The sequence below is a fragment of the Oryzias latipes genome, chromosome 17, assembly GCF_002234675.1.
Source record: "Oryzias latipes chromosome 17, ASM223467v1".
Classification (NCBI taxonomy): Eukaryota; Metazoa; Chordata; class Actinopteri; order Beloniformes; family Adrianichthyidae; genus Oryzias; species Oryzias latipes.
Window position 1 is genome coordinate 5976306 of NC_019875.2, and position 22886 is coordinate 5999191.

General features: G+C 42.0%; 1 protein-coding gene across 1 annotated transcript; it reads left to right on the forward strand.

Moving 5' to 3' along the window:
* Positions 1-5462: 5462 nt before the first annotated feature.
* Positions 5463-19853, forward strand: mtf2 (metal response element binding transcription factor 2). Its single transcript, XM_011486129.3, has 15 exons — positions 5463-5942; positions 7098-7293; positions 7491-7572; positions 11441-11551; positions 11682-11782; positions 11854-12023; positions 12091-12186; positions 14089-14157; positions 15362-15485; positions 15647-15714; positions 16713-16883; positions 17052-17172; positions 17261-17319; positions 18155-18250; positions 18339-19853. Exons 1-15 carry the CDS (start codon positions 5938-5940, stop codon positions 18706-18708), a joined length of 1839 nt encoding a protein of 612 aa, XP_011484431.1. The 5' UTR covers positions 5463-5937; the 3' UTR covers positions 18709-19853.
* Positions 19854-22886: the final 3033 nt, after the last annotated feature.

Genomic DNA, 22886 nt, shown 5'->3' on the forward strand with positions numbered 1-22886 from the left:
CAACAACAAATATTATGCCTAATATCTTCTTGACATTGTGTTTGCTCCACTATATAACAGACATTTTTGCACTGAAATACAGTACAGACACACGTCATGTTGAATGTATTGATTGTCACATAGTTTGATTTATCAAATAGTTTGATTACTTGATTGAAAGGGAGTGGGAAGAAGCAAACCTACCAACCCCATTTTTTCTTTTCCCACAGTTGCCATATTCCGGTTCTTAATGTCTGTTTGAAGCCATTAAACGTTTTATTTTATTTGATCATCAAATAGCACAAATTAAGTTCTTATTGATTATCATTAGAACATATTGTGACAGTTTTACAAACAAAACAAAAACAGAATTATTATGGATTATTGTCAAGTAACAAAAAAAAGTAAAAAATGTTGCACTATTGCAGCAATTATTATGAATCCTGTTGTTGTTGTATGTTCTAGTTTAGTGCCGCACACAGAAACTTTTCTTAATGGTTTTTATCAGTTTGATCTTGAAATTCCCACATCGATACACCTTCAATAAACCCGAACTGGATATTTGTTGTTCCACTGCCTCTGTATAGAAGTTGTGTGGTGTGAAAAACAAGGTCATAGTTTTTTAAAAGTCTGGATTGATCAAATAAAGTGTTTGTGCGATCAAGTGTGGTGGACTGAGGACTATAAGGCAAGGACAGCAAATACATTTATCAAAAATATTTAAATGTTTTTTTCAAAACGTCTAGAGTGACAAAAATGGGCAGTTAAAAGAGGTCAAAGTAACAGAAACAACTGAAGCTTCAAATTTACCAGAGGACAAACTAACTTACTTAAACTGACCTCCTAACTGAAAACACAAGGGATCATATAGAGCGGCTGATCAGACCAACTAGACACACAAGGGGGAACCGAAAAAGACTAAGACAAAATACAGCAAACGAACTAAAGTAATGTCCATCCTGTGGTGAAAAACATACACAAATGAATGAAACAAAGGAACTGTAAAATAGAAACTGAAGTAAAGCAACACAAAAAGAGTTTTTCTTCTCCCCCGGGCGATGGTTCAGTCCAACTAGCTGCCTGCTGACTGTAAGGCCTCTGCTGACTGGCCTGCTTCCTTGTGTCAGGCCTGAATTAATGGTTCCGGCAGCAGATTACAGCAGCAACAACGGTTCCCTCAGCAACACCAACTCAAAAAACATAACAATACATTAATGAAGCAAATTATAAGAAAGTAAACCGAAATGTGTCAATAAATTGATGTTCAACCATATGAGTTTTTGTGTTATGTTTGAAAAAAGAAATCCTCTAAAAGTATACGCAAAATGTGAAGGGAACAGTTATATGTAGGGTGTGGTGCAGGAGGTTATTGCCCTGGTGGGGTGGTAGTGTAGGCCGCCATCACATAAAAATAACGGACTTTACCAATGAGTCTGATGGATATTAGTTTTTAAGTAAAACCAGAGGATGTAGTGACTTCTTATTACCATCGCCCACATTTCTAAAAAAAGGTAAAGTATGGAACTTTCAAAGAGCTGTACAATAAATATCTACAGTTATATCTATAATTAGAATATTTTGGTTTGTGTCTGATGTGCTGCTTCCAGCTTAGTTCATCGTCAACAATTAGTGCTGAATATTTGATATCTATAACACTATTGATTGAGACATTTTATTTCTATTGACAACTATGCTTTGACTTTGTATTGATCAAAAACAGTACTTTTGTTTAGTCTAAGTTTTATGATAAGTTGTTGTTTTTCATCCATGTTTTTTATTTTATTAAGCTAAATATTTACCACATTGCTCTACCTTATAATGGTCTGTAGACTAAACCATTTGTATTTTATCAACTAATAATATGATTTGTAACACTTTTGAAGCATTTAATATGTAATTTATGAAAATGTTGAGTTGTAATGGGCCCAGAATTGCTCCTTGAGGGACACAACAACTAATCTCTTTAGAATCAGATGTAAATTCTTCTCGCTTGACAAATTTTCTTCCATTCAAACTGCTTTTGTTCCAACTCAGAGCTCCTCTTCTAATTTCAAATTTTGCAGATTTTTCAAGTATGATGTCTTGATTGAGTGTTGCTTTTTCTATAGGTTAATAAAAATTCCAACTGTAGATTTTTGAAAATTGTGGAAGAACACAAGAATTACTGCGTCACAAATGATGGTTGTAATAATGATGATTATGATAATTGATTTGATCCCCATGGGAGGCAAATTAGATCCTCTCAATGTCAATGAAAACCTACAGAAGATTTGTTCAAAATCTCGCGCCTAGTCAAAAGTCAAAAATACATTTGTAAAGAACTGAACAACCTCCCATGATGACTCCACAGCGCCACCAACTGTCAAATCCCCATAATATTAATTCATATTTCGATGTTTTGGGTTTTTTAATGCTTTTTTTGTTATTGTTGTTTTCTTTACAACTGTGCCCATTTTTTTCTTTCATTTTTATCTATATGCAGCCTTTAAAGAGTTACAGGTATACAAATTACAAGGCATCTTATAACTACGATTAATACACATTCACATAAACTCAATATACCAAACCTAAGGCTGTTATGCAAACAAGTGAGATTTTTGATGAAAATCTTAAGATTTTAATTTTAATTTTCCCCTTTCTAATTCATATTGGGCCGACCTTGTTTAAGTCCTTCTAGTCTGGGTCAAGAAAGGCTCCCGCACGTTTTCATATTTAAGAAGGTTTCCATTAATCTTGTAAATCAAATGTTCATATGAGGCCGTTTCTGCTCGGGCTCTATACCATTCAGGGTATGTGGGGTTGCTCTGTCCCTTCCAATGTCTCAAAATAGCCCTCTTGGCAGTGGTAAGTTCAATTTTGAGTCGGTTGGCTTTTTTTTTCTAGTTTAACAGTATTTTCAAGATGATTCAGAAGACATAATGTAGGAGTTAATTCAGATCTAATGTAGTGTTTATCTTTCCCATGATTCTGTGCCAAAAGTGAGACTTAGGCAGGTAAAAAAACCATATGAATTATATCTCCACGGTGTTGTTTGCATTGCCAGCAGTGGTTGATGTCACACATCCCTGCTTAATTCAGTTTAAAAGTTGTCCAGTATAATCGATTAACCCTTCTGCTATCTTAGATGACCCCACCCTTACATTGACGTGTTCTCCCTATCATGACAAAGATGGAAAAAGGAAGAAAGATTTCATGTAATCCATGGACACCAGTGAAGATCACAAATCATTGAAGAAAAAAGGTTCAGAGCACTGTCTAGTGGGTCTAGATGACCCAACTCCCAACGGTAAAGTGCCTAGGATAGCACAAGGGTTAAGGATTTGAAGTTGGATTAGTTTAGATTGTGCGTCCCTCATTGGCTTTAACACTTTTTTGACCATTGTACCCCATTCATTTTCCTATGTCATGTTGAATGTATTGATTGTCACATAGTTTGATTAATTGTACCCCATTCATTTTCCTAAGTCTATTCCCCAGACTCTTTTGAGCCCTGAGTTGACCACATTGATACTTTTGGTGAAATATTTATAAATGAGACTTGTGGTAACTTTCCTGTTTTTTTTAAGTAGAATGAGCAGGTGATTCAATAGGTAGGTTATGTGCTCTGAAGAGGTTTAGTTTTGAGAGACAATCATCTTATTTGTAGAAATTTCCAAAGTCTTTATGTATTCTTTATGTCTTTATGTTATATGTATTGTTTAAATCTCTATAAGTAACTAGGACATTTTTTTGAAAAAAACAGTTTATATTTACAACGCCTTTTGTAAACCAACTTGGCCACAAGAAAATTTTGCACCCGATTTTTAATTTGGGGTTGTTCCAAACGGAAGACATGCCCAATAAAAAAGGACAGATGTTTTCTTTTCTACGTGGGCGGTGTCACACATTTCTGGTGTGAATTATGATTGGGTTCGATTTAACCGTTTCGGTAGGCTGCTGGGACAAATAATTGTAAACTTGGATAATTTTTTTCTGACTCCAAGTCCACCCAGATTGGTCTGTCATCTTTGTTTAATAAAAGTGTTGTTATTTGTGCACTGGCGAAGGCCTCTTTGTAGAGCTGCATATTTGGTAATCCTAATCCTTTCGAATTCTAATCTACTCTGGAGGTTTTTCAAAGTCATTCTGGGCCCTTTCCCACCCCAAATAAAGCTGCTTATCATTTTCTCAATGGATTTAAATATACTGTAGATTGTGGAACTTTAAGTGGTAAATTAATAAATAAACTAAATAAATAGTTTAATTTTGGTGCTATAGTCATCTTCATTGCCTGGACCCTACCCCTTAACGAAATCTGCAGTTTATCCCAACCATTCAGACGTAGATTTGTTTGATTGATCAAAGTTATCCTGTATGATATTTTCCAATCTCAGGTTCAAAAGTATACCCAGGCATTTAAGATTTTTTGGGGTCCATTGGAGCTTCTGATCCTGAATCTGAGTCTGTAGCAAAACGTCCTATTTGGTCCAGTTATCTCTGACTATAACTTAACGAGGTTGAATATGAGAACAAGAGCATCTTAAAATGACGTTTTGTCATTAACAAAATGCAAAACATAAAAAGGCATGTTTTTTTCAATCCTAAAACATACTGGTTGGTATGGACCATCATCTTGACTCAGGTGACCCGGCTGATTTTAAAGGTCATTCAAGGTCACCACTCAAGAGATTCCTAGAAATGTAGGATTATTGCATTGCAGATGTGATTTGATGAATTTTCTCTTTAATGGATTGAGGGGCTCACGATCAAGGATACTTCCTGATTGATTTACACCAGATCTGCCTTGCTGAGGTTGTTTCTTCATCTGCTGCCATTGACTTGAGTTATGTTATAACTAATGTTATTGTCTGATGTCAGCTTTGACGACTGGCTTGTTTTAAGTCTGGAATAGGCTGTGAATGTGAGTGTGTATGCATTACATCATTTACTAATCTATTTTTGTTTATGCATCATTCTTGCTTTGGTTTCTTGAACTAAACAATTTCCACATCCTCATTTTTTGGTAAACTGTATTTATAGATCAACCTTGGCAGGAAAAATAGGATCCATGAGTAGCAAAACAAATTTATGAGACAACTTGTAAACATTAAACAGTGATCAGGAAGTCCACCTGCAGACAAACAGATCCATGAACGTCTTTATTTTCCTGGTCTGAGCTGGAATCTGGATCAGAACTGGATGGATAAATACATACGATGTTGCTTCCATTTGTGTTGCATCAGTAATGTTAGGTTGGTGTTGGGAGGGGCTGTAAGTTTGTGGGAGAGAATGTTAAAAAGAAATGATGGGATATCGGCAGAGGCTTACTTCCTAGCCAACGTCCACAAGTCAGAGGTGAATTTCTAAAGAACTCCTGCCACTCTGCAGAAACTATGTCCTAGAAAACGACACAGGTTTTTAGATTTTGACTACAAGTGTCAGAATCATAATGAAAAGACAACTGGGAATGGTTTGATAATAGATCAAAATATAGTTGAAGTGGGACTTTTAAAAAGTACATTTGTTAAAGTCAATATTAAAAGTAATAATATACACGACATGAAATGTGAAATAAAAACAAAGATTTGCAGATGCATTTTACATGAAAGTCACAGCCTGAGTGTTTAAGAGCAACTAAAGAGAAAATGTTGCAGAAAGAAGTCTTTGAGGGACAGACGCGCATGCGCAACGGAGACGCCCCGCCTACATTTTCAAATGTTTGAAGAGTTGAAGCGGCTCGTCTCCCACTACAGCAGGGGAGGGGGTGAGGCTCTTCCCATCATGCACTCCCCGACCATCAGCGGGAAACCAAAATGGCGAATACGCGGGGGGGAAGCGACCAGTTTGTTGTTTTCTGAAGAGGCGCTGGAAGTTATCGGGAAGCCGTCGTGAAGGACGTTGCTGTGCTCGTGGGAGGGGGCAATCGCCGCCGTCCGCTCATTTTGCTGCAGGAGTTGTTGGTTGAAGCGCAGGGGCCGAATGAGGTATTGTTGTCATGTTCTCCTCCCGCGAGGGGGTGGGGTGCGGGTCGTTGAGCTGGCCGGGGTCGCGCCGCGCGGGTGTTCGGCTCGAGTATCGAATCCGCGGCGGTCTGTCTGTGAAGCGTTCGGCCGTGTTCGGTTTCCTCTTGGTCCGTGGCGGACTCGGCACGCGCCCCCTGTTCCTGTGAACTGTCCGCTGGCTTCAGCCCCGCGAACAAAGGGACGCGGGACCGACGGGGGTCTGACGGAGTTTTTGCTCCGGCTGAGTTCCCGGTGACCGGGAGGGCTGTCAGAATGATGACAGCTGCCGCGGACGCCTCAAAGACCGCGCGGCCATTCACGTTAACGGAACGTGCAAGCGCGGCCCGCCGCTCACTAATGACCAATTACCGCTAATGAGCAGAATCTGTTGCCATGTCCGCGCCGAGAGGCTGGACGCTGCAGGACGCTGACGCACTGAGGTCAGTAAAGGTTTGGGGTCACGTCGGTTCAGGAGTCTCATCGGCGATGCACCACTTTATCAGATTCAGACCACATGGATCCTTCTATATAACCATAGACCCTTCTATGGAACCTTCTATACACGGGCGCTTCCCAAAGGACGCGTTCTATGAAACCTTCTACAGAACACGCTCTATGGAACCTGTTCTATAGGACACGTTCTATACCTTCTATGGAACTTTCTACAGAATCCGTTCCATGGAATTAATCTATGGAACGTGTTCCATAGAAGGGGTTCCATAGCACGGGTTCCATAGAACGTGTTCTGTAGAAGGTTGTTGACGGAACCAAATTGTCCACGTTCCATAGAACGTCCGTAGAACCATGGGATGTTCTATGGAATGTGGACAATTTGGTTTTTACGCCGGATGCCCTTCCTGACACAACCTTGTATTTTTAAGACGTGGGGAGACCCAAACAGACAGCAGTGGGAAGGGGCTTATCCTTGCTCCACTAGCAGGGATAGGCTCCAGTAACCTTATGACCTCAAAGGGGATTCAGCGCGTTGTGAAAATAGATGGATGGACTTGACCTCTATCTCAGACCCTGATGCTTTAACACTAGCGTCTACGCATTTATATTTCTGACTATATTCCCTTCCTGCTTGTGTCCTCTGGCGATACCCCTCGGTTTCATCTGGCCATTCCCGTTTTTCAGAGACTCGGGAGTCGCTGATCACCTGTTGGTCCAGCACACATCTCACCTCCATCGGCAGGGAGCTCCTCTGCTACCCAGCAGCCTCTCTGTTAGAGAGGAGTATGGAGAGGAAGGCATGTCTGCCCGGTTCAGAGAGGGACAGGACGTGTTGGCCCGCTGGTCAGACGGCCTGTTTTACTTGGGAACCATCACAAAGGTTGGTGAGAGGAAGCAATGCTTTAAAAACATGTAAAAGTTTAATCGGATGAAATGTGTCCTTCGACATTCCTCTTTAAACGTAGAATTATTTCTAAGTTACTGGAGTTAAACCCTTTGAATCCTCTAAAGTTGTACCTCTTTTCCTGACTGTCTGTGGTCTTTCAGGAGAGTTTGAACATGTCTGTCCTATTTCAGATAGATGAGGAGAAACAGCGCTGCTTCATAGTTTTTGAAGATCAGTCAAAATCCTGGGTTTTCTGGAAGGATATTCAAACGGGTAAGTTATTGCAGCTTCAAAGTTTGCTCTTTAGTCACATTTTTCTGGAAACCTGCTCATCTTTTAACGTTTCTATAATTAACATGAAGTAGTGATGGGTAGATGAGGCCTTGTGAAGCGGTTCGGCAGATTGCACAAACTATTGATACTGTGTTCAGACTGACACTCAATACTGACTCCTGCTGGACCCAAAAAATCATTGCAGGCAACCAAGTTAAGAAACTCTACTGAAAAGAATCTAGTCCAGTGTTTTTCAACTGATGTGCCATGGCGTGCTGTGCGAGATGGTCAGGTGTGCCGTGGGAAATTACCCATTTTCACTGATCTAAAAACATTTTCCATCTCCAGGATATCAGCTCTGTGTTCATCCAAACAGGCCCTGATTGGTAGTAGTTGGGAATATGAAAAGATCATAAAATACTTTTTTCTTTGTGTTTATTTGATTCTATTAAAGACATTTTGATAAAAATGACTGTACCGCAATTTAGCTGTAGTTTTAGCAGATAACAGTAGATCTGTTTTTGGAAAAGTCCCGCCCCTTTCGACTGTCTCCACCAATCATTCTTGGAGGCTTAATCAAATGTCATCAGTCTGACCAATCAGAAGTGGTTCATGTCTTCACTTCCTTTTTCCGATTCAGCTCATAAAGTCTCTCAGTTCCACCAAAAATACCAGCTAAAGCTCGTCTTTAGCGGTGTAGCTTTCCACAGAATCCAGAGCAGGGGTCTCAAAATCATTTTCCCTTGGGGCCACTGAAGGCGGGGTCAGCGTGCACGCACACACGCGCACACAGACACACACACACATGTGCGCAATGTGTGAGTGTCTGAGAGTCAGTAAATTTGTATGGAACATATACTATTAACTATACTCTATTATCTGTTTTCTGTACATAAATTACTTACAAAACTCTCATTCAAGTAAAATAAAATACCCAAATAAAATAAAAATCAATAAGTAAATAAATCAATAATACATTTGTGTTTATTCAGTCTTCTATATCTACTGTTTTCTGATTTGAAATCTATATTTAATATTATTTATTGATTGAATTATTTTTCTCAGCATCAAATGGTTCAGTTGGTCAAAATGTTTCTAGTTTAATAATGACTGACAGATTTTTTTATTTTAGGCACTTTAAGCTTCTTTTCTGTTTTAGACTATAACAGGGTTTCTGTGTCTAAATAAAGTTAGTATTTGTTAAAGGTGGATTTATATTGATTTTTTTTTTCTTTTGTTAATGTTAAAAGATACAATTTTAGGTATACTTGCACATTTGTTTTTATACTAACTTATATATTGTAGCCATGGCGAGTATGTGTGTGTGTGTGTGTGTGGGGGGGGGGGGGGGGGGCAGTTTCTTTTTCCTAAGGGGGGGGCCTTGTAAAACATAATTAAGAAGCACTGGGTTACAGTGACAGCGTCTCTACGATGACCCGGCTCTATTAACTGTCATGAAACCCAACGAATGCACACACGAGTCTGTTTTAACAGTTTTCAAATCTTCTTGATGAAATCAGACGTAAACAGTTTGGTTCTCCTGTGTGATTAGTGTTTATCATTCACAGCCAGACATTCTGGTGTTTGGTCCTCGTCATGTTTCTAACTGAAACAGTTTTCTAATATCTGTAATCCAGGAGAAATTCAGCTTCACTTTTGAAAAATCTGAAGAGTTGATCTTAAATACAAAAAATAACAAAATTAACAGGATTAAGACTAAATTGGAAAACCGACAACAGGCATGTTGTGATCATAACATTTAATAAATAAATAAATCACTGTTTAGAAATATTGTTCTCATTTGGTTTTTGTGAGGTTACATAAAATTGCTTGTTAATAAACTGGAAGGAAAAACAACTACCTGGACACATTTTCAACCAATGTAGTTGAAAATTATTATTGAAAACTCACAACTTTCTTAATATTTAGGAAAAACAGCTGCAACATCCAGCTTTTTCTGCCTCAATGATTACAGAAAATCCAGTGGAGATCTTGGAGGGACTGTACATCAATACAGACTATAGAGTTTCTCCTTATTTAATTTTTGGATGATGTTGTGCCGCGGGATTTTTGTCAAGGATAAAGTGAACCTTGACTCAAAAAAGGTTAAAAAACACTGACCTAGTCTAAACCAAAATTTGTCATTGTGGCGTCCTCTTTGCCATGTCTCGCTCTATAATGCCCCAGCAATAAGGAGGGGCTTTTAAGTTTGACAGTCCTGCTGAACAAATGTGACACTTAACCTCCGAAACATTGAAGGATTCATCAAAAATAAGAGGGTAAAATGGAAGTGTTCTGCTAGATCAAGCGGAAAAATAGAGGAACAGGAAAAAAAAATATAAACCAAAAACACTATTATTAAATAAATCCACAAACTCAACTGAAACACCACATTCAACAAGTAAAGACTCAGTAAAATAAAACACCAAACACAGGTGGGCGGGGAAAATGGCTGGAAGCTGCGCTATCTGAGGCATCAAAAATGGATTTTTTTTCCTACTCTGTTAAACTCACCGCTGGATTGGTTTAACACCCGAGTGACAGAAATGTAACCGAGAAGATCCGGTCATTTTTCAAAATAAAAGATGGCTTAAACCAGTGTTTTTCAACCTTTTTTGAGCCAAGGTTCACTTTATCCTTGACAAAAATCCCGCGGCACAACATCATCCAAAAATTAAATAAGGAGAAACTCTATAGTCTGTATTGATCTAGAGTCCCTCCAAGATCTCACGTGCATTTTTGTGATAATTGTGGCAGAAAAATCTGAAAGTTGCAGCTGTTTTTTCTAAACGATGCAATAAAAGTTAAGTTAGTTTTACGTAATAATTTTCATCTGAATTATTTGACATTTTACCCTGGTAGTTGTTTTACCCTCCAGTTTATTAACTGTAATTTTTGAAAAATTATATGATCACGACATGTTTGATCAAATTTACACCAAAAGACTGACATTTGTTTTCTGTAGCTACACAAAAAGTGAACATGTTGAAGTTTTATTAGTATTTACCGAGCTTTAGCTGGTATTTTTGGTGGAACTGAGAGACTTTGAGCAGAATCTGAACAAGGAAGTGAAGACATGAACCACTTCTGATTGGTCAGACTGATGACGTATGATTAGGGGTCCAAGAATGATTGGCAGAGACAGTTAAAGGGGGGGGGATTTTCCAAAAACAGAGGTGAAGCTACGGCTAAATCGCGGTACCGTCATTCTTATCAAAATGTTTTTAATATAATCAAATAAACAGAAAAAAGTATTTTATGATCTTTCATATTCCTAACTACTCAGTGTTTTATCAGGGCCTGTTTGGATGAACACAGAGCTGATATCCTGGAGATGGAAAATGTTTTTAGATCAGTTAATGAGGATTATTTCCCACGGCACACTAATGTGCTGCGGCACACTGGTTGAAAAACACTGGCTTAGACTCATTATAAAACTAGCTAAAACCCGCTTAAAGCAAAATTACTCTACAGTATCAAAATCAAACCCACCCAATTGGGTAGAAAACCACAGAATCTGGCAACACTGCTGGTCGACGCGTTTCCTGTGTCCACCAACCACAGCCGCTGTGACGCAGCGACTCAGTGGTGTATCGGTCACGTGACTTCTCCTGGAGCGATGCGTGCACAGACACGGTTTCACTCTGTGAGCTCGACACGTGAGGCGGTGTTGCTGACACATGTGGAACGTTGTGATGTGGCCGTTCTTACCTTAGGAGTGTGTGCAGGAAAGATCCACCGGCCACAGCTGGGCTGAAGATCTGCTGCTGTTGGCTCATTTCCACATCCATCAGATAAAAGGAAGATTGGTAGCTGTCTCGCCCCTTGTGGTCAGTTGTTGGCCTTGATTGCGTTCGTCTTTTTTCAGGAGATGAAGATGATGAAGACGAGGAGGACGAGGACATTGTGTGCTCTATATGTCAGGAGGAAGTGTCCGAGGAACCCAATGAGATTGTCATTTGTGACAATTGTGGACAAGGTCAGTTGAGAAACTCTGTGAAGGAGCCAGTTTACTGTTCAGAAGCTGAAAGCAGCTCCAGGATCCTCATGATGGATGGGCGGGGCTTTAGTGACGTGTCAGAAACGTAAAGACGCTGCCTGTCTCTCAGGATACCACCAGCTGTGTCACGACCCCGTCATCGACGCTGCAGTCATCGACTCTGATGACGAGTGGCTCTGCTCGGACTGTGAACATGCATCTCTATCGAAGGTTTGGTCTTCTGAATGGATGCAGCCTTTCCTCTTTATAGGACGCATTTAAAGATGTCCGTCTGTTTGCAGAAGAGGAGTTCACTCAAGAGGAGGGCGTCGGCCACGAAGCACGACGCCGAAGCACAGCAGCACACGGAGCTGCAGCTCTCCTTCCCCTACGCCCTGGACAAGCTGGTGTGGGACCAGGGCCACAAGACTAACCTCCAGCAGTGTTACTGCTACTGCGGCGATCCGGGAGAGTGAGTGAGCCTCCACAGAGCACGGTTCTGCCTCAGGAGATGCTGAGCGTGTGTTCTGTCTGTGCAGCTGGTACCTGAAGATGCTGCAGTGCAAACAGTGTCAGCAGTGGTTCCATGAAGCCTGTCTCCATTGTTTACCTATGCCCATGCTCTACGGTGACAGGTACTGTCCTTTCTGCAAGCATCATCACTTCAACTGTTGGTTTGATTCTCTCCTGGAGGAGCACAGCTCCAGAACCAGAACCAGCGGTGCTTCAGTAACAGATGGGTGCACAGCTTCACACTCAGTTAGTTAATGGATGAAATGACTTGCTGGGTAACACCTGGTTTGTTAGCTTCCATGAAAGCCGCAGAAGTCCTAATCAAACTCAGTATTGTCAGTATTTACTACAGAAGAAGCGCCGTCCAACACCATCAATCAAAATCAATCTGATCGTTCTCCTGAACTTTACTTTTGCATCAAATGCTGTTAAGTGAGTTTTTATTTTTCCCTCCACGAACTCGTTTGGGACGGCAAGTCATCAAACCAGGTTAGAGAAACACGGAGGAACGGCTGGAATTGCTATGACTCGGCAGAAGTTAAAGATGGAAAGAAGTCATGAATTCAGACATGGAGACGTGGCTCTTCACCTTAAGTGATCTCTGGATGTCACCCGTGTGTAAACGAGACATTCAGTCGATGCGTCCATGTTGCTATGAGGCTAAAAACTCGACAGTAGCTTCTCCCACATGTGGCGGGACTGTCTGGTTTATGAACGCGTTTTTGGACGGCAGCATAGGTGACTTGACGTGCGTAGAAAAAGGCAGCAAACTCGCATTTGATGCGAATCAAACCCGATCACGCTGGGTGTGAGCGCAGCATTTCTCGTGATTTATACTCCGGATCGGCTCGAATATGTTTATTTTCCTTACTATCTTTTATTTGACCCTGTGACTTACACTCCAGTGCAACTTGTACTTGGGGAAAATACAGTAATCTGATTACAATAATACGGTGGCCGACAGGGCTCACACTACATACACAAGAAATGACGCAACAGCATTACCCGAACCAATACGGGAAATCTGGATCTAAGGCTTTTTGTCTAACACTATGTAAAGTTACGTTTAGTAGGTATCTAGCTCATTTAGCTCGCCTCGTTCAGTCAGCAAAGAGAGGCGCTGTAGCCGTGTTCTTCAGACTTTCTATTGAACAGTCTCTTTCCAACTACTACACTGTGCAAAGCAATCCGTCTCTAATCAGCTTCCTAGCTCTGCACTGTGCACCAACATGTGACTACTCGCCTAGCATGCTGGGTATTCATGCATGCTGGGTAATACAGTTCTTTATAACTAACGTCAATATACAACAACTTGATATTCATATACAGTACAGACCAAAAGTTTGGACACACCTTCTCATTCAAAGAGTTTTCTTTATTTTTATGACTATGAAAATTGTAGAGTCACACAGTAGGCATCAAAACTATGAATGAACACATGTGGAATAATATACAAAAGAAAAAAGTGTGAAACAACTGAAAATATGTCATATTGTAGGTTCTTCATAGTAGCCACCTTTTGCTTTGATTACTGCTTTGCACACTCCAAGCATTCTCTCTTCTTCTTCTACTCACAGGAATATTTTCTTTTGTGTACATTTTTTCATATGCAAATGTTAATTTTGTCTTTTTAACCCTTGTGCTATCTTGTGGGGTCCAAATGACCCCACCCTTACATTGACATGTTCTCGCTACCATGACAAAGGTGGATAAAGGTGGAAAGATTTCATGTAATCCATGGACACCAGTGAAGATCACAAATCATTGAAGAAAAAAGGTTCAGCCTGGTGGGGTCCAGATGACCCAACTCCCAATGTTAAAGTCCCTCGGAGGTCATCTGGACCCCACAAGACAGCACAAGGGGTTTTAATGAAGCATGTACTAGTTAACCAAAGCAGTCTGTTGACATGCCACATAAAAACATTTGAACTGTTTTTTTTTAATAAAGAAAACTTGACTTTTTTTAGAAAACATTTTCATGCCAACTACCGTAATGCTGTTTGTTTGGTTCTTTTTCCCTCCAGGTTTTATTTGTTCATCTGTTCAGTCTGCAACGGTGGACCAGAGTTTGTGAGCCGGCTGCCGCTCAGCTGGTGAGTTTGTCCGGAAGCCGTCACGCGTCCTCATTGAGGGAGGGGGTGTTCGTCCTCAAACTCTGCAGTAACAAATCTGTCTGCATGTTTTTAGTTGCTGGGATTAAAAACACTGATTTCCTTTTGGGAGCACTTAACTCCGCCCACCTCCACGACCTTATTGACCCCTTTTCTTGGTTTCAGATTTACTTGGAAAGTGCGGCATTGATTCGTCACATCCATCCATCGGTTGTCTTTTGAACAACGGATTCTAATATTTTCAGAATAAAATTGCCTATTCTGTTTAAAATGTGGGATTTTCATAAAGTTCCATCATTATTCGGTTAAACCTGGCAGTTAGAAGAGCATTGAAATCAAATCACCATCTCAGTCTTTTGCCCAGTAATCAGTTATCCCGCCTAAAATGAATGCCAGCATACAGCGACGCAAACTCTGATTCTGCAAACCCCGTCCTGTCTTGCAGATCTTTTGTAGGCTGTTGCTAGGCAACATGAATTGGAACTCCCTCCACGGTTCCTCTTTTGGACTGAAGTCCAGAGACTGGCTAGAACTCTCCAGAACCTTGAGATGCTTTCTATGTAGCCGCTCCTTCACTGCCCGGGCCGTGTGTTTGGGGTTATTTCCTGCTGGAAGACCCAGACAGGCTTCATCCTCCATGACCTCATTCAGTCTTTCCTTAACCCGGGTCAGTCATCTGGCCCACTTAGCATGAAACAAAAGAGCATGGTACCCTAAAGTCTTTCCCTGGTGTTCTCTGACAGCTCTTTGGTCTTGGTCATGGTGGAGGGTTACACTCTGACTGGTTTAGGCTGTGGACAGGCGTCTGATTCTGATAAGGAGTTTGAACAGGTGACATTGATGCAGGTAAACAGTGGAGGATAGAAGAGCTTCTCACAGAAGAAGAAACAGAATTAAGATAAATACTTCTGTTCTGCTTTATTATACAAATAAGTTCATTAAAAATCAATCAGTTTTATTTCTTTTTTTACATTTTAAGAGTGGGAGCGTTTCTGTGATTGACATTTCAGACCAAACTCATCCTTTGAGGGAAAACCTGCAGAGTCTGTGACTGTTGTGATTTGATTTTTTTCTGTTTCTGTGGTAAACTCTGATAATCAGCCATATTAAGGCAGTTTCCCTGAGTTTCTTCAATAATGTAGTTGTAATTTAATTTGTAATAGAAGTTTCTATGGAAATGTTTCAGGAAGGATGTGGCTCACCTGAGTTTGTACAACATGAGTGTGATTCACAAGAAGAAGTACTTTGACTCTGAAAATCACTTGTTGGAGTACATCAACGACAACTGGGAGCTGCTGCAGCCGGGAGAGGTGAGGCTTTATTCTGCACGGAGCTTTTCATAGCAGAAAGATGCTAAAGTAGGATTGGCTGCATGTTAGAGAGCAGATTTTACACATATATGAAAGAACTGCTGCTTATAAGCCAGATGGTTAACCCGGATGTTTGCTAAAATCCTGTTTTTGTCTCACAGCTCGCCGATACGCCGATCGCCGAACGCTGTGAGAATGTTCTGAAGGCTTTAAACAGCAACAGCTGCATGTAAGTCCTTCAGTTCCGGTGGGGTCGTGGTGGGTTCCTGGTTGGGTCTTGGTCCTGGTTGGGTCCCGGTTGGGTCCGGGTCCTGGTTGGGTACGGTGGGGTCCTTGTGGGGTCCTGGTTGAGTCCTAGTTGGTCCAGGTCCCCGTTGGGTCCGGGTCCGGGTTGGGTCCGGGTCCCGGTGGGGTCCTTGTGGGGTCCTGTTTGTGTCCGGGTCCCGGTGGGGACCTTGTGGGCTCCGGGTTGGGTCCGGGTCCTTGTGGGGTCCTGGTTGGGTCCGGGTTGGGTCCGGGTCCTTGTGGGGTCCTGGTTGGGTCCGGGTCCCGGTGGGGGTCCTTGTGGGGTCCTGGTTGGGTCCGGGTCCCGGTTGGGTCGGTGGTCCTGGTGGGGTCCTAGTTGAGTCCCAGTTGGGTCTGGGTCCCGGTGGGGTCCTGGTCCCGTGTGTGAGCCTGTTTGTGTGTTTTTCTCAGCACTGAACCAGAACACAAAATGAGCTCCACAAGTGAAGATTAGATGTTCCTTGGAGGAAAATCCGTCCCTCTTTGTCCCATCAGTGCTCATGTTGGTGCATAAATGGATGCAGGTTGTTTCCGTCAGAAGGATCCCGTTTAGAGTCACCATTTAACCTATGAAGCATTTTTTTGGACTTTGGGAGAAAACCCAACCCATGCTCGAGGAGAACATGCAGACCTCACAGAAAGGACCCAGCTGGGATTTGAACCAGGAGTTCACTGTGAGGTGGGAGTGTTGACCACTACACCACTGTGCAGGCCATTGAGCTGATTCCTGTTGAACAGTTCTGGCTCACAATCCTGGGTTTGCTGTTTATTATCTGTTCTTTTGAACTTTGCAGTATCTCAGCCGTGGGATCAATGACAGATCGATCGATTGATTGATTGATTGCACTTCACAGACCTCGGTTGAGCAGACGGGGTAGGGGGCTGGCTGTGTTTAGGCGCTCCCCCTTTTACGCCTTACTTTGTCTCACATTTCTGATCTAGATTCAAGTCTGGAAAAGAAGTGAAAAAGAAGAAGCACTTGTTCAGCCTGCGGGTGTGTTTCCCGCCCTCCCCCCCCCACAGCAACGAGCCAGCGAACGGACTGATGGACAAGACTTCACATGAGATCGCCGTGAAGGGCTGCAAGCCCACCACCACCCTGTCAGGAATGGGGTAAGATGCGGCGCCCCTCTGAGGCTCTGCAGGGAACTGCAGGCAGCCGGGAGCGCCTGCTTTGGTGCAGTCAGATGGAAGGCAGGACGGATTCGTCCCTCATCGACCTGTTGATGAGAATCATTTAGAGCAGAATAGTGCTTAAACTCTGTACTGCTGTCACTTCAGAAGTCTCGGTACTTTAACCAACGGCACCAAAACGAAGAAGACGAAGAAGAAGAGGAAGAGGAAGCAGGGAGCGTCCTTCCTGGAGACTCCATCCCAACGCTTCAGTGAGCGCCTGAGCCAGGTGTATAAGCATGCCGCTGGATTGATTGGTGCCGAGACGAGTTGACTGGTTCACCTGCCTGTTTAACCCTTTCACTGCACTTTGACAGGAAACCAGAGGCCCCCTCCCCCTGGAGCCCCACCCTTTGCAGCAGTTCCCCTCCGTCAGGTAAGGATCTGCACGAAGGCAGTCAGGACTGTGCTGAACGCTGCGTTCACCGCGGGCACGGAAACGTGCGTGTGAGCGACCAGCTCAATGAAAAGATCACGGAAACGCACATTTGAGGCATTTCCAAACTCTCGTTCACGCATCGCCACGCTGGTTTTCACGACAAAACTTTTCTAGGGAGACCCGAAAGTCATCATGGCAAGACGAAAATACAGTTAAAACATGCATAGAAATAAAAAATGAACAATATAACAACGCTGCGACTGACTGGAGACCTGTCCAGGGTGTCCCCTGCCTTCATCCGTAAGTGGCCGGGATAGGCTCCAGCAGCCCCGTGACCCCGAAAGGGACTAAATGGAAGAAGATGAATGGATGAATATAACGATGATAAACAGTTCATCTGAAACAGCTGCAGTTCCACATTTATTTGCAGGACTACAAAGAAAGTCACTGCATTGTTTCAAGAAGCTCCATTTTCTAGATGCAAACAGGTCTCAGAAATAGCAATTATTTTTTGCCTCTAGTTGCTTTGCCCCGCCCTCATATTTCCTGACCAATGACAGAAGAGATCTTTGGTCACATGGTTTTGTTCGAAAGCTTTTGTCTGGAACAGGAAAGTCTGCTTGATACGGACCAAACGCAGGGATCTGGACCAAACGAAGCGGACCGGGTCCAGACCAAACGGTCTTCCTAGTCTGAATACGTCCGTACAGAGTAGAAATGAAAACTTTGTTCCTGCTCTTGATTTGTTGGTGTGCTTTGTACTTCCAAACTACCTTATTGTAGCGTTTTACATTTTATTAAGTGTTTTTTTTAATGGTGTGTTTATCATCAGAAAAAGTCAGCTTTCATCCCAAACCTTGGAAGTGGAGTCCATTGGAGACCTCAGCGTGTCGGAAACTACCTCAACCAGCATTTCCAGGCAGTCCAGGTACGTGTGGTGCAGCGCTCTGCGTTTCCTCAGCTGTTGGCGAGCTCATCGCGCACCGCGTTGACGCACACCTGCTTCTGTCACGCAGCCTCTGCAGCTCCCTGATGCACAGACCGGCCTATGGCATGCCTGCGTCTTCTCCTCCTCTAAAACGGAAACGTGGGCGGCCACGGCGAGCTCTGCAGCCTCCCCACCCGGAGATCCCCCCTCCCGGCCCCGCAGACGCCAACCCCCCAGCCTCGGAGAGGCTCCATCTTCCCGGGCTCCACTCCTCCAACATAGTCCACGGACTGGATCCCGACAGTCAGCTGTCCCACCTCAGGAGCTCCATCAGCAGCTACTTTGGAGCAGCAGGACGGCTGGCTTGTGGGGAAAAGTACAAAGTGATCGCCCGACGGGTCACCTTCGATGGAAAGGTGCAGTATTTGGTGGAGTGGGAAGGAGTCACCGCCTCCTAGTCCGTTCATGAAGCTGGACTTGTTCACGGAACGGAAGGACGCCGCTGCTGATGGCGTTCAGACGGCGTTCGTGGTCTCGTCTTTCTGAAAAGCCCACAGATGAACGTTCCTCCTGTGAGGAACCGGAGCGCTTTCGGTGACCTGTCAGTCACATGGATGCTGGTCCGGACCAAAAGCAGTCTGCTGCCCGTTGATCCGTTTCAGAGGGGAGTTTAGGTTTTGCACTCTTCCTCTCATAAACGGATGAAGCCCCCAAACTCAGAGAAATCCTGTCCTCCCTCTCAGGTCTGTCAGCTTTTTTCCAGAGGGAACCTTGCATGACCTCAGAGTTCTGCTGCAGATGTTGTTTTAGACTCCTCTATTATGACTGACTTATGCATATCAGCCTCTTTTTTTGGTTTTGGACCCCGTTCTTTGACTGTTTCTCAGCCTTCAGACATTTCATTTCCTCCCAGACGTTTTTCTACCAACTATTTAGATTGAAATGGAATAACGTCTGACTTTAAGGAACCAAAATGTCATTTTATTTAGTCAAACCAAACCATAGTCCCGTACCCTCTGGTCACAGTTTCTTCTGCACATTTGACTCCGTGGTGGTGAGGTGTTTGCCAGCAGAAGGACTGAACAGCAGTATTTTCGGGTGATGCTGGGACAGGTGACGGACCGTCGGACCGCTCAGGTGTGCTCCTGTTCTCACAGGAAGTCGCATTGATCCAATCGCTCAGGATAAGTCCCGGTGAGACTGCAGGCTTTGCAGAATGTTTTGGAAACGTAGTTTCGGGGCGGAGTTTAGCATCCTTTTGTAAGTTTTGTATAACCTTAGCGTTTATAAGCTTTATGATTTGTCTTTTAAAGTAAGCTGACGTGTCAGAAAACCACTGGAAAGGTTCTGCTGGTGGTCACTTCTAAACTCATTGAGTTATTTTTTTAAAGGGATGTTTTGTTGATGAGCAGACGCTCTGGTTCTGACCCGTCAGTGCGCTGGTTCTGTTCCCGCTCGTCCTGCTTCTATCAGGCTTTTGGAGCCAAAGAACACGAGACGTCTTTGCGGTTTTCTCCGTACATTTTTATGCCTTTTTTTTTTGGAAGAAGACGTCACGTGTGAAGCTGTTTTGTTGAAGGTGAATAAAAGTGGATATTTTTAACTTTTTGTGTTTTGGTTTGATTCCTTCATAAAGCAAACAGCAGACAAACCTTTCACTTCAGAATCAGAGCTGCTGTTATTTTCAGGTAGTATTTAATTCAGCTTTTAATCAGATCTCATGTGGGATCTAGAATTTTTACTCTTATATCTTCTATAATATTTTATCATATATTAACCTGTTTAATGCTTCTTAGTCAAGTTGTTCTTTTTTTCTGGAAATGACTGGAGGTCCCCCAGAGGAACTGGAGGAGGTGGGAATTCTTGGGATCTTTGCATCGACTCCCCTCTCAACCCAGTCATGAATGAGCAGATAAAGATGGAGGGGGAACTCTTTTAGAAACTTCCTGAAGATACAAATGAAATTCAATCTTAATAGCTTTCCTTCTTATTAGGTAAACTTTTTTTTCTGTTTTTTTTCTCCACTGTTTCTTTAATATAAACTTTAAATGTATGTTGCAGGTATAATGTGTCTCCAGCTCACATTTCCCCCAGATTAACTGGTAACACTAATTTATTTATGTCTGTTCTGGTTTTTCTTTCTCAGTCTTTTAGGTGAAACTAATTTAAAAAAAATCAGAGCGCTTTGCTACCTAGCTGACTGCATTTGGGATGAAGTGCATAACTGATGCTACCACAGTTAATAGTGGCCAGGTGGTGGCGCCACTCATTAGATGTAACGATTTCCATAAAGGTTTTCCGAACCGCTCTTAGTCTGGCTGGTCTCCTTAGGACCTGTTTGCAATGGGAGACCCTAACAGGAGGGGTCACCCAATACAACACAGCTTCTAGGATCACTCAGCCCTCAAACCCCCCCCACCACCACGGTAAGGTGGCGGTTCACGGAGGGGGTTATTTATTAATTCTTTTTTTACAAGCATTAATTGTAGTCCATATAATAAAAAATAGCGCAGATTTATCACATTCATTAGAGAAATGATGAAATGCATAGATTTAAAAAAAAGAAACAGACTAATAAAGACACACTTGAGTCACATTTGCTTAATTAAATATAGTGATCAGGAACTAAAGTCATGTAGTGCTTGGAAAGGAGCGGGAAGAATCAAGTTTATGTAATCCCACCCCTACTGAATTAGATCATTTCATCGTTTTGCATAGTAATCCAGTTCTCATCAGATTCTTTTCAGGTAACAAAATCTATTTAAGTGTTTGTGCTTTGCTTTCTTGCCTTTTCCTGCTTTGCTTTAGCAGCTGGATTTGTTTCCATCGGTTTATCTGTAAGGATCACAACTTTCTGTCCACACTTATCCTGAACTGGAACTCTCTGTCCGTAGTTATGTTTTGTTCAAAGAGCTTCTTCTGAAGCGTTTCATCATCCATGGCCTAAAGTTTGTGCTCTTCTAGATGAGCGTCTTTCTCAATCAGCTGTTTGTTTTTTAAGTCAGCTATATTTTTTTCTATACCATGTCCATTTTCTTTTGATGTCTTGTCATCACTGGCAGCCAAATATACATAACTGGTTTTCATCCACCCACCCATATTCTTAACCCGCTTTATCCCTTCTGGGGTCTTTGAGTCTGTCCAGCTACTGCTGAGCAAAGCATTGTTCATCTTTCCCTACAAGCATGTCATTTAGATTGTAGTTCATATTGGAAACAATGACACAACACTTTTTGGTAAGTAGGACACGCCCACTAATTATGAGGCGCTCCTGTCCAGTGATCACCTTTTATCTTTACTGTGTAATTGTGCGGCCTTTACTGTGTTAATTTTAGTGCTTCTGTTTCAGGAGGTGGAGGCCGGTTTATCTTCAGACATTTATTATAATTATGATCAAATTATAATTTCTTTTCTTTGTGTTGATGCTCAATTTGCAGAAGTAACTTTGGAAAGCAAAGTGAAATAAAATGTTTTTGTTTTTTTCTTCATACATTCATAACTTAGTACATTTCCTAAAAATGCTTTATCTTTGACTCTAGATTCTTGTGGACTGGATCTCTATTATAATTCAGTCGACTAAACTAAAACTAATAGAATCAACATGACTAAATTGTGACTAAAACTAAAGCTTATTTTAGTCAAAAGGCTATAACTAAAACTAAATGAAAATTGTCTAAAACTAAATTACAATAAAAAGGGCTTTTTTTGCAGGTGTACATTGCAGCAGTGAAACAAGGACTGCGTTTTCACCGTCAATGCTTGTGGGTTTTCTTTGTCTTTCTGATTTCTGTGGCGTGGTTTAAAAAACGTTTTGAAGCGTTTCCACAGTGATGGTTTCTTTGGACTGTTCAGACGGCAAAGCTTCTGGTTCTTCCCTGTCCTGATGTCCTGACTCAACAGCTGCACTTCACTGCCATATTATTTTTTACATATATTTATTTTAATCATGAAGCTTTATCTTTGTCACCATATTTTCCAATTCATTACAGTTTTTCTTATCAAAACCTGTCAAAATGCAGTTGTTCATGAGGTTCTATGGTGTAACATTTAGCAGTCTGGACTCTGAATCCAGTGTTCTGGGTTCAAATCTCAGTAGAACCCAGAAACCCAACCTGCTTTCATCACTGATCTTTGTTACATGGATCTAAACAGTCCAGTGCCACAAACTACTCAATTAAAATAACTGACATAATTTCTGTTTCTGGCCTCTAGCAATGAAATTCTTTTCTACAAAATATTCCACATTAATTTGTCATGAGGTGAATGTATGTAGGGTTCTGTGGTGTAACGGTTAGCCCTCTGGACTCTGACTCTACTAGTCTGAGTTCAAATCTCTGCAGAGCCTTCAAAATGAATCCAGATGACAGACCATCAATGTGACCCCTCAGGGCCACAAGGTTTCACAAGATTGATTATTCCTACAATCGCTGGTTTGCATAAAGAACCGTTCATGAATATGGAGATTGGATTGGAATGGTTTATTCAAGCAAGCAATCAAAACAAGAATAATGCACAAAACAATGCAACCAACACAGCTTTACATCCACGCAAAACGTATCAAACATGGAAGTTCTAAAAAATGACTCAAAGTTATGAGAAGAATAGAATTTGTTTTTCCAAAATATTTCAAAGCGTT